Below are 17,218 nucleotides of genomic sequence, written 5' to 3'. Positions count from 1 at the left end.
TTTAAGGGTTTGCAAGACCCATATTATAAGTCCATAATCTCTTCCCACAATCTTGTATTTCCTTTCCTAGCCTTCATTTCCATTTCTCACTAAGGTTGTGTTGATGAGTGTCAAGTTCATTTTAACCACCTTCTTACTATGTTTTACATTTTTTTCATTTTATCAAATATTTTTGTCCCCACTCCCATGAAAACTTCTTTTGTATTTTCTTAATTATTTTCCCTACACTTGATGGCATTTTGAACATTCATTAGTAAAATAATAGGACGGTAGATATGACATTTTATTGAATTGACTATGCTCACAAAGGATATATCTTCTTTTTCCATACAACTAGCATTTTTTTCTGATTTTTGCTATCACATCTTGAGAGAGTTGATTGCTTGTGCGGTTTTTCAAAAAAATGTATTCCTAAATATGTAAATTGGACATTCATAATACTACAATTTATAATTGTTAAAAATCGTTGGATAATTTTAGGCTCTAATCTTATGGTTCTTATCTTATTTTTATAAAAATTCACCTTAAGTCATGTGCCATATAAACCGATAGATGTATGTCATCCGATCGGTCAACTATATAGAAAGTCAACTCTAGAAATTTCAAAACAGTATTAACCAAACGATTACGGAGTGTTTTTAGCTGATCCGTTGGGACTTGGACTTTGCTAGAAAGGAACCCACAAGATATTAGAAGAAGAGAGACAAACTGAACTAAGTGAAGAGATTTAAAGTGTGAATATCTAGTTGTCGATCCTACGTACCGAAACAAGTCCCAAAAACAAATCCAAAACATCTAAAAATACTTTTTAGAACCGAAATGGTATGGTTTATATAATTTAATTTTTTTTAATATTGAGATTATTGGAGATCTTGAATTGACTAATAATATTTTTCAATGAGATTAAATTAGATTAATTTTTTTAAGAAAAAAAGAACTATAATTAGTGTACAATAGAATGGAGTAAATATCTATTATCAATGGTAAGATTAATTACAACATATTCCGAATCGAGCATCTTGCAAAATTAAAGCGTACGTTCACATAGAAAGCAACAGCTTGCACACGGTAATGCCACCCAGCCGCGCCACCCCTTCTCCACGACCATTTTAGGGCATGAACAAAAATTAGCACTCTCATAATGAAAAGGAATGAGACATGAGAAAGGATCAAACCCTAAAAAAGGAAAAAAAGAATAAGATAGATCACGATTGTTGAAGAAAATCTACAGTGAAATTAACGTAACTTATATTATTTTCCAAATGGTCCCTGGATAAAGGGATCTTATGAATCGTGTAAATAAATTATACATTATCTTTATGAAATCGAAGCCGATTGTGGGGCCCACTTTATTGGATCATGGGTTTTTCTGGGATCGTGTGATTTGCACACAGTTTGAGGTCGGTGGACACTATCGTCAAAATATTCAAACTTTGAAAATTTCTTCTATGACAAAATAAAGTACAAAACATCGTGGTTAACTGAATGGTTCATGAATTTCCCAATGAACCATGTCATCTCACCACAAAAATATGTCCAATTTGCCAATTTATGTTCATTTAATGTTGAAAGTCAAATAAACACACACACAAACATTAAAAAAAATTGCATATATAGGCATAATTTTTTGACCTAATTGTGGGAAATTAGTGGCTCATCTTCAACTAGGTTAGGCCAATCAGTTATTCCAGTGATTTGGAGTTAATTGTGAACTGCATTAATTATCATATATGCCCCAGTGCTGACTTAGTACTTGTCAAAGTTGGTGATTCAATTCAACACAAGTTATTTAAACCCTAAAATGCTTTCTAGTAAAACCACGTTGGTCGACAACTAAGTTTTCAGTCCATGATATTTATAGTATATATCAAAATTTAAAGTTCAAAACAGCAAAATTTTAAGGTTCAAAACCTAATTGGTTGGAGATACTTCTACTTATTGCAATTCATTATAAAACAAAATTGGAATCCTACAGGGATTACTCAGCAAAAACAATAAAACCCAATGGGATGAGTACGTAGTTTATTGGAAACACTTTGAGATGGATGGCGAATTATGCGAGTTACGAGAATGTTAAACTTCCTAAAGTTTTGTTTTCTTTATTACGAACGGCAGCCATTGCAGAGAATGAGAAGAAAGTCTATGATAATTAATATCATTTAATAATAAAGAATTTTATTTGCATTTGTTACTTTTGTAGCTTTTGTTGATTTCAATAATCATACTGAAGATTCCTTAAGGAATAGTTGAGAATGCTCGAGACTTCTACCAACTATGAGACGTTATGAATAGTTGTAGGCTACAATGATAATGAGATATGGTAATAATTGAGAAAAATATGCCGACAATGGATAAATTTCATCCTAAAATTTTGAGAAGAAAATGAAATGAACACGTGATTGTTTTATAAACAAAATATTTAATGGTAATGAATTATCTGAATAAAATCTTTTACTTATCAATTAATAAAAGTTAAAATTGATATAAAATTTAATGTAAATATTTTAAAAACTAATAACCTAATCGTGTGTGTGGTTAAGTACTAACTATAATAACTATAATATAAAGTAATCTTACACTGTATAACTTACTTTATCATGATCAAATGTCGTATTGACTTGGTAGGATAATTTAAATTTATATAAAAAATAGTTCACTTGTTTTATCTTTTTATTTTTTTCACTGTAGTGAAAATAAAAGGTGAACACAGGACAGCAGTGTCACTCTGTCATGCAAGTTATGGAACATGAGTTGTTTCTTCCGAGAAACTGTAACAGGATGAAGAATTCAATTTTCTGACAACCATTGAAAACCTCAAAAACTGAACAACCAGATTGACGTCATCACAGGAATGAGAGTTTATCAGTATATAAATTCAGTGTATGTAGTGTTACTGTGTAGACTAAATAGAGACTTTTAATTTGTGTTTACATTTATAAATTTATTATTTAGCAGTAACAATTCATTCTAAACATAACAAGCAAGCAATGAAAAATGAACAGAATAATTTTTCTTAAACATCTCAAGGCAAATCAAAGGGGCTCCAATTACCTATTAACAAGTCTGCATCATGAACTTCAGGTCCAAGAAGTGGTGGTTGCGTGGCTTGAAATGTCATCATCTCAGAATTTGACCACATCATATGATGATGATCATCATCATGTGAGGCTTCCACTTCATCAGGTAATGGCGGCAGCTCAAAATTCACAGCACCACCATGACTACTACACTGCTGAATTCCATCTTTTTGAATAGTCTGCATAGAGTTGAAGTCACCATAGCATATTTGGCCACCATTATTAGCTTCAGCAGAATGTGTGGATGGTTGTTCTGGAAGATTCAAACACCCAGTAAGAGCAATTTCTTGAGGCAAAGTACTTGGATCAGAAACATCTGTGTTTGATAGCCTTGAATTATTCTCCAGAGAAGGATCAAAAGCTGTTCGAACTTGATCTGGATTACTGCTCTCAATCCCAGATTCAGAACTGGGGTTTTGGTTGAGGAAATTTGCATAAACTAGTGCAAGATCAATATTTGGTCCATCACTCATCCCTGATGAGGAGCTAGAAGCTGCAGAAGTCCTTATTCTGGGATCATAAGAATGCCCAACAGGGTTATTATTATGATCTGTGGCATTCCCACAAGGTGATGATGATGAAGTTTTGAAAGTGAAACCATCAATGGATTGTCTCAACAAGGTCTTGTTACCTCTTCTGTTCTTCCTGCAGCCACCACCAACAGGCACATTCCGAAGAGAGCCTCCTTTGGTCCAGTACCTTCTGCACCCTTTGCAAAAGTACCTTGGTTGAGTTAAGCTGTAGTTATTGTAGTAGCAGAACTTGGTGTTGGAAGAACCACACCTTGGACAATTTGGTGATATCTCAACCTCAGCCTTCCATCCACTCTCCATCATCACAAAAACCTTGATGTTACTACTAAAGTTGTGATATTAAGGTCAAAATCACAACAAAAACCTTGATATTACTACTAAAGTTGTACTATGGTCGCAGACACATAAAAGAAATCTTGATATTACGGTCAAAATCATAAATGCAGACTTTTTTTTAAACCTTACATGCATTTGTTTCAAAGAAAAACATGTATATACACACACTTTTCGTGTGAGAGCGAAAGAGGGACAAGTTAAGAGAAGGTGGTAATGCTAATTTGGTGCAGAGAGGGGTTATATGTGGTCGAAGTGAGGCTTGAACTCCCAAAGCACATTGAGAGTTGTGGTGAAGTTTGATTTGATGCACATGATATGATGGATATTATGATCTTGGGAATGTGTATGCACCATGCATGCACATGAGGATGCATGGGGTAGGTAGGCCTGGTGGTGTACCACAACCCCGTAGGCTAATAGAAAGTGTCGGTGTTGAAGACACGTGGCGTGATGGGAGTGGTGGTGATGAGGGTGAGTCGGGAAGCAAAGGCATCGATATCATCATTTCAGGTTTCTTTCAACAGCAGACAGCCTAGATATGAGAAACACATTTCCACAAAAGGGTAAGCATCCCAACCACTTACTCTAGTTCAAAGTAGAAAGTGGGAACTCACCATTTCACACCAATCCAACTGTTGCAAATTGAAGAATTTACATCACAAATAGCTCATAAACTGTGCTTCATGATGCTTAGGAATTGAGGCTGTGAATAAGTTACAAACTTTTTTCATACTGATATTTAGATGCCTAACATGAAGAATTATATTATTGACTTTACATGCCTTATGTAATTCCAAACACGTAATTTCATCTTTATTTCAGCTTATATTACATATTAATTACTAGATTTTCTTTTTCCTGCCTATCATTTAGAATTGGGTGTCGACTAACCATTTTACAAAATTAGAAAAAGGTAAGTAGAATAATTCATTAAAGGTTTGAGTCTTGGATAATCTGGGGAGAAAATGCAACCCTAGTAGAGTTCATTTACAATAATAATTTTCACACTAATATTGGGTTAGTTCCCCATGAGTTCTTATATGGAAGGAGGTGTATGACTCTTTTGTGTTGGTTCCAAGACAGTGAGACAATGTTGGTAGGGTCATAATTACTCTAGCAAACCACAAAAAATATAAAGTTGATTTAGAATCAAATGAAAGCAACTCACACTAGGCAAAAGTAATATGCAAAAGTCATATGCAAATAAGAGAAGACCTTTGAAATTTGAGGTTGGGATCATGTGTTTGTACGAGTTACTCCTACTACAAGAAGAGCATTGAGATGCACAATGTTTTCTTCTACGTTTACTAGACCATGTCAAATCCTAGGAAGATTCTTCCAGTAGCTTATGAACACATAGTATATATTCTTGCACTAGATAAATGTAGTGTTGGTTGGAGAGATGATAATTGTTGGTTGAGTGTTATATGAGGGGTATAAGTTGCACTAATCAGAGATTAGGTGTGTTCTACACTGTGTAGATATTGTAAGTGTAACATATACATAGCAGATGATGAGAGCATTTACTTTGGTAAGACAAGTTGAGGTTGAAAGCGTTAGATGTTGTCATATGTGTTGAGATGTCCAGTTGCATGTTAGCCACATGGTAAGGAAGTTTTGCTTACGCGTGTTAGCAATAGTGCAACGAGGGAGAAATTAGTGGATAATTGTTCGTGAGAAGGTTAAAGAGCTTAATATGTGTAACTCAATGAGGGAGAAATTAGTGGATAATTGTTCGTGAGAAGGTTAAAGAGCTTAATATGTGTAACTCAATGCTTGACTCTTTTCAAGGAATGCATGCATAAGTCAAAAATATCCATCATCGAATTGCATTATTAAACAAATCATACTTCTCTACAAAATATTGTTCTCTACATTTCTTTCTTTCTTGCTTCCTTCTAGAGTTATGGTTGTCCTCGGGGAAAGTTGGATGATGGTTTTGATACTCTTCCAATGCGCATAATTTGCCTGCAAATATTTGAGAAAATTAGTGATGAAAACCCCTAAGTGTAACCTAAACTAAACTTATTCACAAAGTTAGATAAAAAAGAGGATTAAGTAGGTTTCAAGCTTCAAGAGAGTTGATTTGGTATAAAAGTGCACCACAGATAATGGTAAAAATTACCGTTATCACATGTTAGCCACATGGTAAGAAAGTTTCGCTTACGCGTGTTAGCAATAGTGCAACGAGAGGGAGGAATTAGTGGATAATTGTTCGTGAGAAGGTTAAGGAGCTTAATATGTGTAACTCAATGCTTGACTCTTTTCAAGGAATGCATGCATAAGTCAAAAATATCCATCATCGAGTTGAATTATTAAACAAATCATACTTCTCTACAAAATATTGTTCTCTACATTTCTTTCTTGCTTCCTTCTACAGTTGTGGTTGTCGTAGGGGAAAGTTGGATGTGACTAGAGGTAAATCTTTCTAGTTTTTCTTGGTTTTGTTAGTTTGGGATTATGCTTGCATGTGTTGTCATTGGGATTGGTAATAGTCGTTGGGTGTCAGAGGTCTCGTGGGTTTGCTCAAATTCCTAGTTTGGGGTGTTTCTTTGTGGTGTAAGCTGGTGTGGACTATACTCACGTGTTTGAGTTGTTGGGTAAAAGAACATATTTTTCAAGGTAAGGAAATCTAACATTTTTGTGTTTGTTGTTATAATATGTTGGTGGATATTATTGTTGATGATATGAAACACATGTTGATATGTTATATATGTGCACTACAAAAAATATTAATATTATCGACGGATCGATATTCGTCGATATATTTTAATTTTTGACGAAATTATCGACGGTCAAAAGCCTTCGGTCAGGCCGTCGGTAAGTGACATGCACATTACCGACGGATTTACCGAAGGCTTTTGGCTGTCGATAAAAAGAGCGGGAATTTTCTCGCCCATTATTTCGCTGGACAACATTACCGACTGATTTACCGAAGGCCTTTGACCGTCGGTAAAAAAGCGGAAATTTTTCGACACCAGCTTCACATCCAGTGCCAATATATGTGGCAAACACTCATTTCTTCTCTCATTTCTCTCCATCTCAGTGTAATACTTCTTCCTATCGCTGTTCTCCACCGCCACTGCTCTCCACCGTCGCTGCCCTCCACCACCGCTACCCTCCACCACCGCTGCTCTCCACCGCCGTTGCTCTCCACCGTCGCTGTCCTCCCGCCGCTGCCCTCCCGTCGCTGCCCTTCCGCCGCTGCCCTCCACCGCCGCTGCCCTCCACCACCGTGCTCTCTACCACCGTGCTCTCCACCACCGCTGCTCTCCACCACATTTTTACGATTAGGGACATTCCTCTTACAAATCTGAGAATTGCAGAGAAACTCTCCATGATTCCCTATGATTTTAACTATTGAAAATAAGTTGGTTGTTTGATTCTTTGGAAATTAGTTTGTTACTCGCGTGATGCTTTTTTGGTGGCGGAGTTCATGAAAACAAAAAAAAAGACACAGAGGAAGGAAGGAAGAAGAAGATGAACCAGATCGCGGTAATTACCGACGGATTTACCGAAGGCCATAATAAGCCTTCGGTAATTACCGACGGCTTTACCGAAGGACAAAAGCCTTCGGTAATTACCGACGGCTGAAATATCTGTCGGTAAAGGTTACCGACAACATTTTTACTGACGGTATTTTGACCGTCGGTAAGCTGTCGGTAAACGACAATTACCGACGGATTTGATACATTACCGATGAACTACGGCCGTCGGTAATATCAGTTATTCTTGTAGTGGTGGTTGTGTTTATATTTAGTATGTGCATTGGTGATAATGCTTGTTGATGTATGATTAAATGCCATGATCAAATGTGGTGTGTTGTTTATCTAGGGTAATAGTGGTGAGCCCTAGGTGGCTCTAGTCAAAACCTCCTATGGATAGAGGTTTTTAGGAGAATACTAGAGTGAAAGTTCTAACTACAATAGTGAAAGAGACAAGGGTAGTTGATAACTAAGAAAGGATATTAGACAAGTTCAAAATAATATGGTAAAGTGTGATGGGGTTTAGCTTTATTTGACTAAGTTATAGGATAATGAATAACATCAAACCATATACTTTAATGGTCAAATGAGTACTAACTAGACAAGAGGTCAAGTGAGGGTTAACTATAAGAGTGATAGTTAGGTAAGGTACTTGCTATACGAAGTACTCATCAAACGATCACTTGTGCTAAGGGAGGCAATCGTTTGATAGGTGTATATATGTACACATATCAGACGATTGATTTATTGAGTCTGCTAACTTCAAGCACTTTATGAAGGTATTGGACAATGATTCAGAAAGTGGTTTACCTTGTTGGAATAACACGGATAGGTGTTTTCTAGAAGTGTAAATCACCTTGTGGAAGTTTTCCTCAAACTTTTTTTAGAAGGACTCAAGGACTTGTGGATGGAGAAGGTCGTAAGATGATGAGTGGTATCCATTAGACAATACCTGCAGTTTTGTGCTTAATTTGAGCAAGGAAAAGGAGTGTGATCTTTCTAGCTTGGCACTCTGCTTTGGAAGGTGGAGTCAGAGAAAAAGGATAGTAGAGTGATGGGTATGTCATGGCTAGAGGCCAAAATCTATTAGAGTGTGTTTGTGTGTGTGTGTATTATTTGGGTTAGGTAGTTGATACGCTATCATCGACGCTATCAAATCACTACTACTTAACAAGGCAATTTCACTATTATCAAGTTAGTAGTTAACAAATTAGATAAGGTTAAAGTAACTCTGAGTCATTTTCCAACGAATACGGAATACTGTTTCAATATTCGACTCTTATGAAAGACTATTAAAAATTAGTAAAACACAATGCAATGCTTAAAGATAAAAGTAAAAATCTTTCCTAATGAAATTAATATTGAAGATTGATGTGGATTTGAATGAAAAACAAAGAAAAAAACTTTGAAACAGTTATAATAAAATAGGCTAACTTCCACTATTTGTCCAAAATAGATTCATCGTTTGTTATCCAAGATTATTGTTCAATTAATTATCGCTTTAGAGTTTCAAATTAATTAAAGTACATTCTTAATTAATTTAAGGGTGATCTTACATTTAACCAAAAGTAAATTCTCAATTAAAAATAAGACATTTCAAGATTAATCACAATAAATTCAACCAAAGTACATTTTCAATTAAATTTTGTCATGCTTATTCTTTTATCTTCTAACCAAATTAAAGGTTAATTAATCAAAGTACAATCTTGACTAATTATTGTTGAAGTTTTCACCACTAATAAAAGCACATTATCAATTGGTAGCAAAATTCATTTAATCATTTGAAAGTTTCTAACTTCAATCAAAGTACATTCTCCATCAAAATTAAAAATCATTAAACTCACACGATCTACATGCGTATAGATTAAAACACCTCACTAATTAGCTACTATGTAAAAATCATTACTTTTCATGTGATTGAGAAATAAAAGACATAGATGAAAGATAATCCAAATCAATAATCAACCGAAACAAAGACATTAATTCAACTTAACCTCAAAATCCATAATGAAATTACATTGCAATAACCCTAGAAGCTTAGCCCGCCCTCCATGAATGGAGTGAGATACATGATGAAAATAAAAGTGAGAGGAGTGGTGAATGCTTCCAAATCGAGGAGTTGTTTCTGCTTTCCCTTGGTCTTTTTATATAGAACTTGATTAGCCATGGATTTTTATTTTTCTATTATTGTAATCTTCTTTATGATAAAGTAATCTCCTCAAACTATCTTATAAATAATCCAATATCTTCAAGATGTATTTGATTGTTGTGGAGATATAAAAATATTTGAGAAAATATTTATTATATTAAAAAAATGCAAATATTATTTTTGATATTTATTGATATAGTTAAATAAAGTAATTATTTAACAACATCAAATAAAATATCTTAAGATATACTTTTTCTAAATTATCTTTTATCATAAACATTTATCAATAATCAAATCCTTTTTTGTACAAAAAAATAGAGAAAATTACAAGATCTAATTTTTGTTGCTCGTTCTCTTTTTCTCATTTAGCTAAGTTTAGCCAAATTTCTTCACTTTTTTTCATGTTTTTCTTGTCTTCTTCATCCAATGTTTAACTTGATTTCTTGTGGTTTTGATTATTTATTATTCTTGGATTTATCTTTAAGGTGTCATGAAACTTTAACCAAATTATTTTTACACTTCAATAAGCTCAACTTAGCTACAACTACACTAATACACCTCAAAATATCTAAAGAAAATTTATTCAACTAAAAGGCTACTTTTATCTTGTTTTTGTATCTTATGTTCAATAAATTCAATTATAACAAATCCTAATTAAATTATTCTTTTAAATTACAAAAATCAATGAAGAATTCAATATTAAAGACTAACTGGGGATATAAACATGCACTCATTAGTAGTGTTCGATAAGCTAGAAACTAATGGGATGTTGGGATGTTTGTAAATTGAAAACCACTTTCAATATCAATTTTTTTGAAATTTAAATCATTTTCTTTTAATTGTAGTGAAGTAGACTTATTGTACACACTTTCTTATATTTTGTATTTTAAGCTAATTAGACATTTGCTTACTTTTTGTTATAACTTTTTTCTATAGATATCATCTATACTTGATTTCATATGCATTGAATTTTACATTTCTAAATTTTAGGAATGGTACCCTTAAAAAAGTAAGACCCTCGAGAAGCTTCTCATTCTTTAAGAGGGAGAAAGAGCTCGCAAAAAGAAGCAAGCAGAGGCGTATGACAGAGAGAGAAGATCGAATCGGAAGTAGAGAAACAGAGGTAAGAAAACGAAACTCAACTTTTACAGTGTTTGAATATGATTTTGTATGTTCTGTTACAACTGGAAGGGAAAGAGGGAAACCTTATTTATAGGGTTCTTGGGAAGAAAGGGGAAAACAAAAAATAGAAACCCTGATTAACAAAATAAGCCGATTACTGTGTTTTGACAATAATTTGACCGATTATCTTAGTCCCAATAGCCTCCCCTCAAGCTGGATGGTGTATACTCACTAATCCAAGCTTGGGGATGATGGATCGGAACCGTACACGATGGGCAAACTTGGTAAAGATGTCAACCAACTGTTCATCCGAGCGAACTGGAAGGAGATGTAAGAGATTAGCCTAGATCTTCTCACGAATAACATGGCAATCCAACTCTATGTACACTTTGTTCTCTCGTGAAAGCTTTGGTTATGAGCTATATGCCTTGTTGACTTGTTGTCACAGTAGAGAGCAGGAGTCCCAACTGCTTGAACTTGAAGATCTTGAAGAAGATAGTGGATCCACTATATCTCGCATACAGTAGCTGCTAGAGCATGATATTCTGCTTCGGTGGAAGATCTGGAAATGGTGCTTTGCTTCTTGGATTTCCATTAGATGAGGGATAAGCCAAGGAAGATGCAAAAACCTGTAGTAGACCTTCTAGTATTGAAGTAGGTTGCCCAATCTGAGTCACTAAAGGCCTTTAGGTGTATTGGAGAATCAACTGCAAAAAATAGTCCCTCCGAAGGCTTAGATTTTATGTACCTAAGAATATGTTGCACAGCCCGATAATGATAGTTAGTGGGAGATTGCATAAACTGACTTAACAAATTAATAGAGAAACACAAATCAGGTCTAGTATTAGTGAGATAGAGCAGCTTCCCTATCAATCTTCGATAGGAGCTAGGGTCATCCAAGTAGCTATCCATTTTATACAATGAGCTTATATCACTTAGAAATGGGGTAGAACATGATTTGCATCCTAGCATTCTTGTTTCCTTAAGGATGTCTAGAGCGTATTTCCTTTGATACAAATGAATCCCTTTCTTAGATCTGGCCACCTCCAAGCCTAGGAAGTATTTAAGTTCTCCCAGATTTTTTATTTGGAATCTGTTATGCAAAAGAACCTTTATGTGATTGTTTTCTGTCATGGAATTCCCTGTCAATATGATGTCATCTACATAACCAAGTAAGGTTGTGAAATTTTTAGGTGTCTTTTTGATAAAAAAGTGAGTGGTCAGACTTTAGATTGAATATAGTTGACAGAAATGAGAAAAAAAGATAATTTTTTAAACCACTGTCTACTGGCTTGTTTTAGTCCATATAGAGACTTAGTGAGCCTGCAAATCTGACCCTTCTCATGGACATTAAGACCAAGTGGTGGCTCCATGTAAACTTCTTCATTTAGGTCCCCATGTAGGAAAGCATTGTCCACATCAAGCTGGTGTAGAAACCAGTTTTTGGAGGCTGCAAGAGCAATGAGTAATCTAATAGTAGTGAGCTTGGCAACAGGGGAGAATGTGTCCAAATAGTTTATCCCTTCCTTTTGGGTATAGCCTTTTGCTACTAGGCGAGCCTTATATCTTTCTATAGTGCCATCAACCTTGTATTTAATCTTGTACACCCATCTACAGCCAATGGGGTTTTTCCTGGAGGCAGTTGTGTTAAATACCAAGTATTATTATCCTATAAGGCCTTGATTTCTCTGTACATAGCTTCTACCCATTCACACATGTTTTTGGCCTCATCATAAGAGTGAGGTTCATTATTTGCAGTGATGGCCATAGTATACTTCAAGTGTTTCTCTGACAAAGGATCACAAGACAACATATCAAAAATGGGATAACGGGATTTAAAATTGTTTTTCATAGATAAAGATTGATTAACCTGATGCACATAGTCATTTAGATACCCTGGAGCCCTTCTAACTCTGTTATATCTCCTGTAACTATGATTTTCTTCACTATCAGTAGTAGTGGCAATCTACTGTGTCAGCCTTTGATCATTGGTGTCCATTTCAACAGGTCTCTCATCATCAATAGAATTCTAGATGCCTAGAAGATCATTAAGAAAAGTAGTTATGTTTGCCTCTTTATTATTGAGTTCTCTGCTTTGCTGGTCTTTGTAAGGAAAAATGTCTTCATAAAAAATAACATTTCTACTTATGAAAAGTTCCCTAATGTTGATGTCAAGAACAATGTAGCCTTTGACACCATTCTTGTAACCAAGGAAAATTCCCTTCCTAGCTCTTGGGCCAAGCTTACTTTTGTTGTTTTTAAGAGTGGAAGCAAAGCATAGGTACCCAAAAGTTTTCAAATTCAAATACGTGAGAGGAGCACTATACACAAGGTCATTGGGTGTTCTATTATTAAGAATAGGGGAAGGTAACCTATTTATTAGGTAAACAGCATGACTGACAGCATAGGACCAATAGGCATTAGGCACATTAGATTGAAAAAGCAGGCTACAAGTCACATTAAGGATGTGTTGATGCTTGTGCTCCACAACAGAATTTTGTTCAGGAGTTTCAACACAACTCTTTTGATGGTTGATGCCATACAAATCATACAAGTTAACAAAATTAAATTCAGGTCTATTATCTGACCTAATAGTTTTAACAGTTTTATCAAACTGATTTTTAACTCTGACAATAAAGTTTTGTAATAAATTTCTAGTTTAGCCTTTATTCTTCATTAAAAAGGCCCAGGTATGTCTGCTATAGTCATCAACTACAGTAAGAAAATACTTATGACCAGAACACAGGAAATGGAAAGAGGACCACATATATCACAATGAATCATTTCAAAACATTCAGTAGACAAAGAAACACTTCTAGGAAAAGGAAATTTATGTTGTTTAGCATAGTGGTAAGTATCACAAACAATATCAGGAGTCATTTGCATATAAGGAAAATTTCCGCATATTTGTTTTACAGTTTTGTGTCCTAGATGACCTAACCTATAGTGCCACAAATTTACATCAACATGTTCATAAGAGAAAACAGACTTTGAAATGAAATCTTGGTCAGGGTTGGGAAAGGCTTGTAGATAATAAAGACATTTGTAAGGATTAGCACACCCAATCATCTTCAATGTAGAATTCTCCCTTATTTGACAAATCTCAGAGAAAAAAGTTAGACTGCAGTTTAAGTCTTTGATAAGACTTTGGACAAAAATTAGATTAAAATAAAAATCATGAATATATAGAACATTAAAAATAATAAAATCTTTAGAGAATTGGACAGTCCCTGCATGTTCAGCACTGATAACAGAGTTATTTGGGAATCTGACAGAAATGGGCTTAATTTTATAAAAAGTGACAAAGTTCCTTTTCTCATGGGTCACATGATTAGTGGCCCTAGTGTCAACAATCCAAGCAAGGGTACCTTGTTTGTCTTCTGTGTTATTTCTCTGCATTTGATTGAACTTATGAGTAGATTCATCAACCTTTTCTATCATTCATAGAAGCTTTTGCATCTGCTCTGGGGTAAAAGAATTGAAGGCAACATTGGTGCTGGCCTGGTGAGTGGGTTAAACATCCTCTAGGCCAAAACTGCTCTGGCAAATATTGGCAGAACTCTAGTCAATCTTTTTGTCCTGATTGCTGTCAGCTTTCTTATACCAAGGTGGGTAACCATGCTTGGTGTCGCAATCAGGATTGCAACGGGACGGTGAACCGAAAACAAACGGGTTTAAGAAAGTATTTTGGGAGTCGCCACCATAGTTTATTATGGAAAAACCATGGAAAACCATAAAATACGACATGGTCTACAAAAACTAGATTTTAGGGTTCGGGAATCGGTTACGCGTAAGGAAGGTGTTAGCACCCTATTGCGTCTGCCCAAAAGCAGCACCTTTAATTAAATGTATAAAGTTGACGTGATTTTTCAAAATGTTTAATTTTCCCTAATAAAAATAAATAAAGAAACAAAAAATATTTTTTTTGTTTTATGAACCCGACAAGGATTGACCTTACGTATATCCATTTATGATGGACAATCAGGGATCACATAGTTCTTTATCTAGAAAAAGGTTTGTGAGTTTGTTTGAAAAGTGAACTCGATTAGGATTGACATCGTTTTTTTTTTTTGAAGAAATTCTTTTATTTTGAAAATTGTGGGAAAAAAGGAATGAAATCGGTCATAAGCCGACGAGTACGTATAGAATTTATTTTATGATTTATTATTATTTTTTTATAGGAAAATACATGATAAGAAATATTTTTTTGTTTATTTTGAAGTTTTTTATTTATTATTTATTTTTAAATAAAATAAATAAATATCACGTGATGCGAGAGAAATAACCAATACCAAATAAACAAGAGAAGATATTCTTTTTTATGAAAAACATTATTGGTGTGTAGTAAAAAAAATAATACCTTTAGAAAGACCTTCAGCGAAAAGAGAAAAAGAAATGTACAGAGATGACATACCTTTCCAGCTTTCAATACTCATTTAGTTCTTTCTTGATAGTTTCTGTTGACAGAGTCCCTTTAGCGTGAGAACTTATTTTTCTCTATACTCTCCTGTACTTTTTCTATCTCTATTGTTTCAGAGTGTCTCTCTCCATCTTTTTTTTCTCCTCCCCTTTTCCATGACAGGATGCGTATTTATATACACACATTGTAATATTATGGTAATATTGCCCTTAATTGTGAATTAATTGGCAACGAACAAAATAGGGAAAGAAAATATCTTGGCTCCAAGAAAAAGAACTCAAATAATATTCAAGACATTAATTATAATTATTGTCAGAATGTTTGTCCATTTTTAAAATCATATTTTCCTCTTTAAAAGCAACTAACGCAGCAAATTATATTAATATACTATTTTAGTTATTGTTTATAATTATTAGCATAATATTGATTCAAATTATTACTATATTAAACTAACATTTCAAAAATATTGTGTCCGATATTATAGTTATTATCTTTTTTACCCACCATTAATTATTATTCTCTTATTTATTTTTATTTATTTACTTACCCGGACGAAATTGGGTGTTGACACTTGGAATAACACTCATTCACATTATAATTCATTTTGACACAGTAGGAACACTGTTTTCCATAGTTAGGATTCCCTTCTCTTCTTCTTCCTTGGGCACGTGATCCAACACCACGTCCTTTGTTTTTCTAGGTCTGGTCAGTTCTCCAATTGTTTTTTTTGTCAGCAACATTAGTTAGAACTTTGGTTTCAGCAGTTTGGTTGACAGTGTCGATATCTTGTCTTTCTTGTTGTATGATGAGTGAGAAAACACGATTGATGTTGGGGAGGGGATCCATCAAGAGGATTTGAGTTCTCACACTATTATAGGTATCATTCAGCCCTTTTAAGAAACATATAACATGTTCTATTTCTTTGTATTTAAGAGAAATCTTTGATAGCTCACAATTACAAGGGATGTCACACGTACAATTAGGTATGGGTCTAAGATATTCCAATTCTTCCCAAAGAATCTTTAAATCTGTGAAAAATTGGCTAACACTTCTTTCTCCCTGTTTGATTAAATGAATGTCTTGAAGTAAATCAGAAATTTTAAAGTAGTCACCTTTAGAGAATCTTTCCTTCAATTCATCGCATAACTCTTTGGCATCTTCAACATATATCACACTTTATGCAATCTGTGGAGAAAGTGTCTTTATAATTCAGGAAAGAACCATCATGTTGCATCTTTCCCATGAATCAAATAAAGCCTCACTTCTTTTCGAGGTTTCTTGATCGACCCATCAATGAACTTGATCTTGTTTTTTGAAAGAAGAGTTCTTCTCATGCTTATGCTCCAAGAAGAGTAATTAGTTTCACTTAGGACTTGAGAGATGAGAGTAAGTCCTGGATTCTCCCCAGGATGTAGATAGAAAGGACTGGAAGGATTGATCCATCATGGCAAGAAGCAAGAAAGGGCCAAAAAATGAAGCAAGAAAAACAGAAGGAAAAGATTCTAGCACAGCAGAAGCAGAGCAGGTATTAAACCTCCTCTGATACCATTTTAGGAATGGTACCCTTCAAAAAGTAAAACCCTCGAGAAGCTTCTCATTCTTTGAGAGAGAGAGAGAGAAAGAGCTCACGAGAGGAAGCAAGCAGAGGCGTATGACAGAGAGAGAAGATCGAAGTGGAAGCAGAGAAACATAGGTAAAAAAATGAAACTCAACTTTTACAGTGTTTGAACATGATTTTGTATGTTCTGTTACAACGGGAAGGGAAAGAGAGAAACCTTATTTATAGGGTTCTTGAAAAGAAATGGGAAAACAAAAAATAGAAATCCTAATTAACAAAATAAACCGATTACTGTGTTTTGACAGTAATCTAACTTATTATCTTAGTCACAATACTAAAGTTTCAAAATAAGTATATTGTTTGCTGAATTTGAAGTATTCTTCTATCTTCTATGATTTTTTTTTTTTTTTTGAAATTGATGCATGTGGACTTATGGAGGAGATCAACTTTAGGTTATTAAAACAATATGGAGACAATAGATGGTTACAAAAATGGGAGATTTCAGGAAAGTTTTTCTTATCAATTCAACCTTTTTTTT

The 17,218-nt window shown here is 34.4% G+C and overlaps 1 protein-coding gene across 1 annotated transcript; it reads right to left on the bottom strand.

The window, feature by feature from the left end:
• Positions 1-3,022: 3,022 nt before the first annotated feature.
• On the bottom strand, positions 3,023-4,113 carry LOC124819821 (dof zinc finger protein DOF3.5-like). The gene has a single exon (XM_047291410.2). It carries the CDS (start codon positions 3,911-3,913, stop codon positions 3,023-3,025), a length of 891 nt encoding a protein of 296 aa, XP_047147366.2. The 5' UTR covers positions 3,914-4,113.
• Positions 4,114-17,218: the final 13,105 nt, after the last annotated feature.

This window comes from Vigna umbellata, chromosome 8 (assembly GCF_029865625.1).
Source record: "Vigna umbellata cultivar VRB3 chromosome 8, Vumbellata_1.0, whole genome shotgun sequence".
NCBI lineage: Eukaryota > Viridiplantae > Streptophyta > Magnoliopsida > Fabales > Fabaceae > Vigna > Vigna umbellata.
Note: the sequence above shows the minus strand (reverse complement) of the source record. Positions and strands in the feature narration are given on the sequence as shown.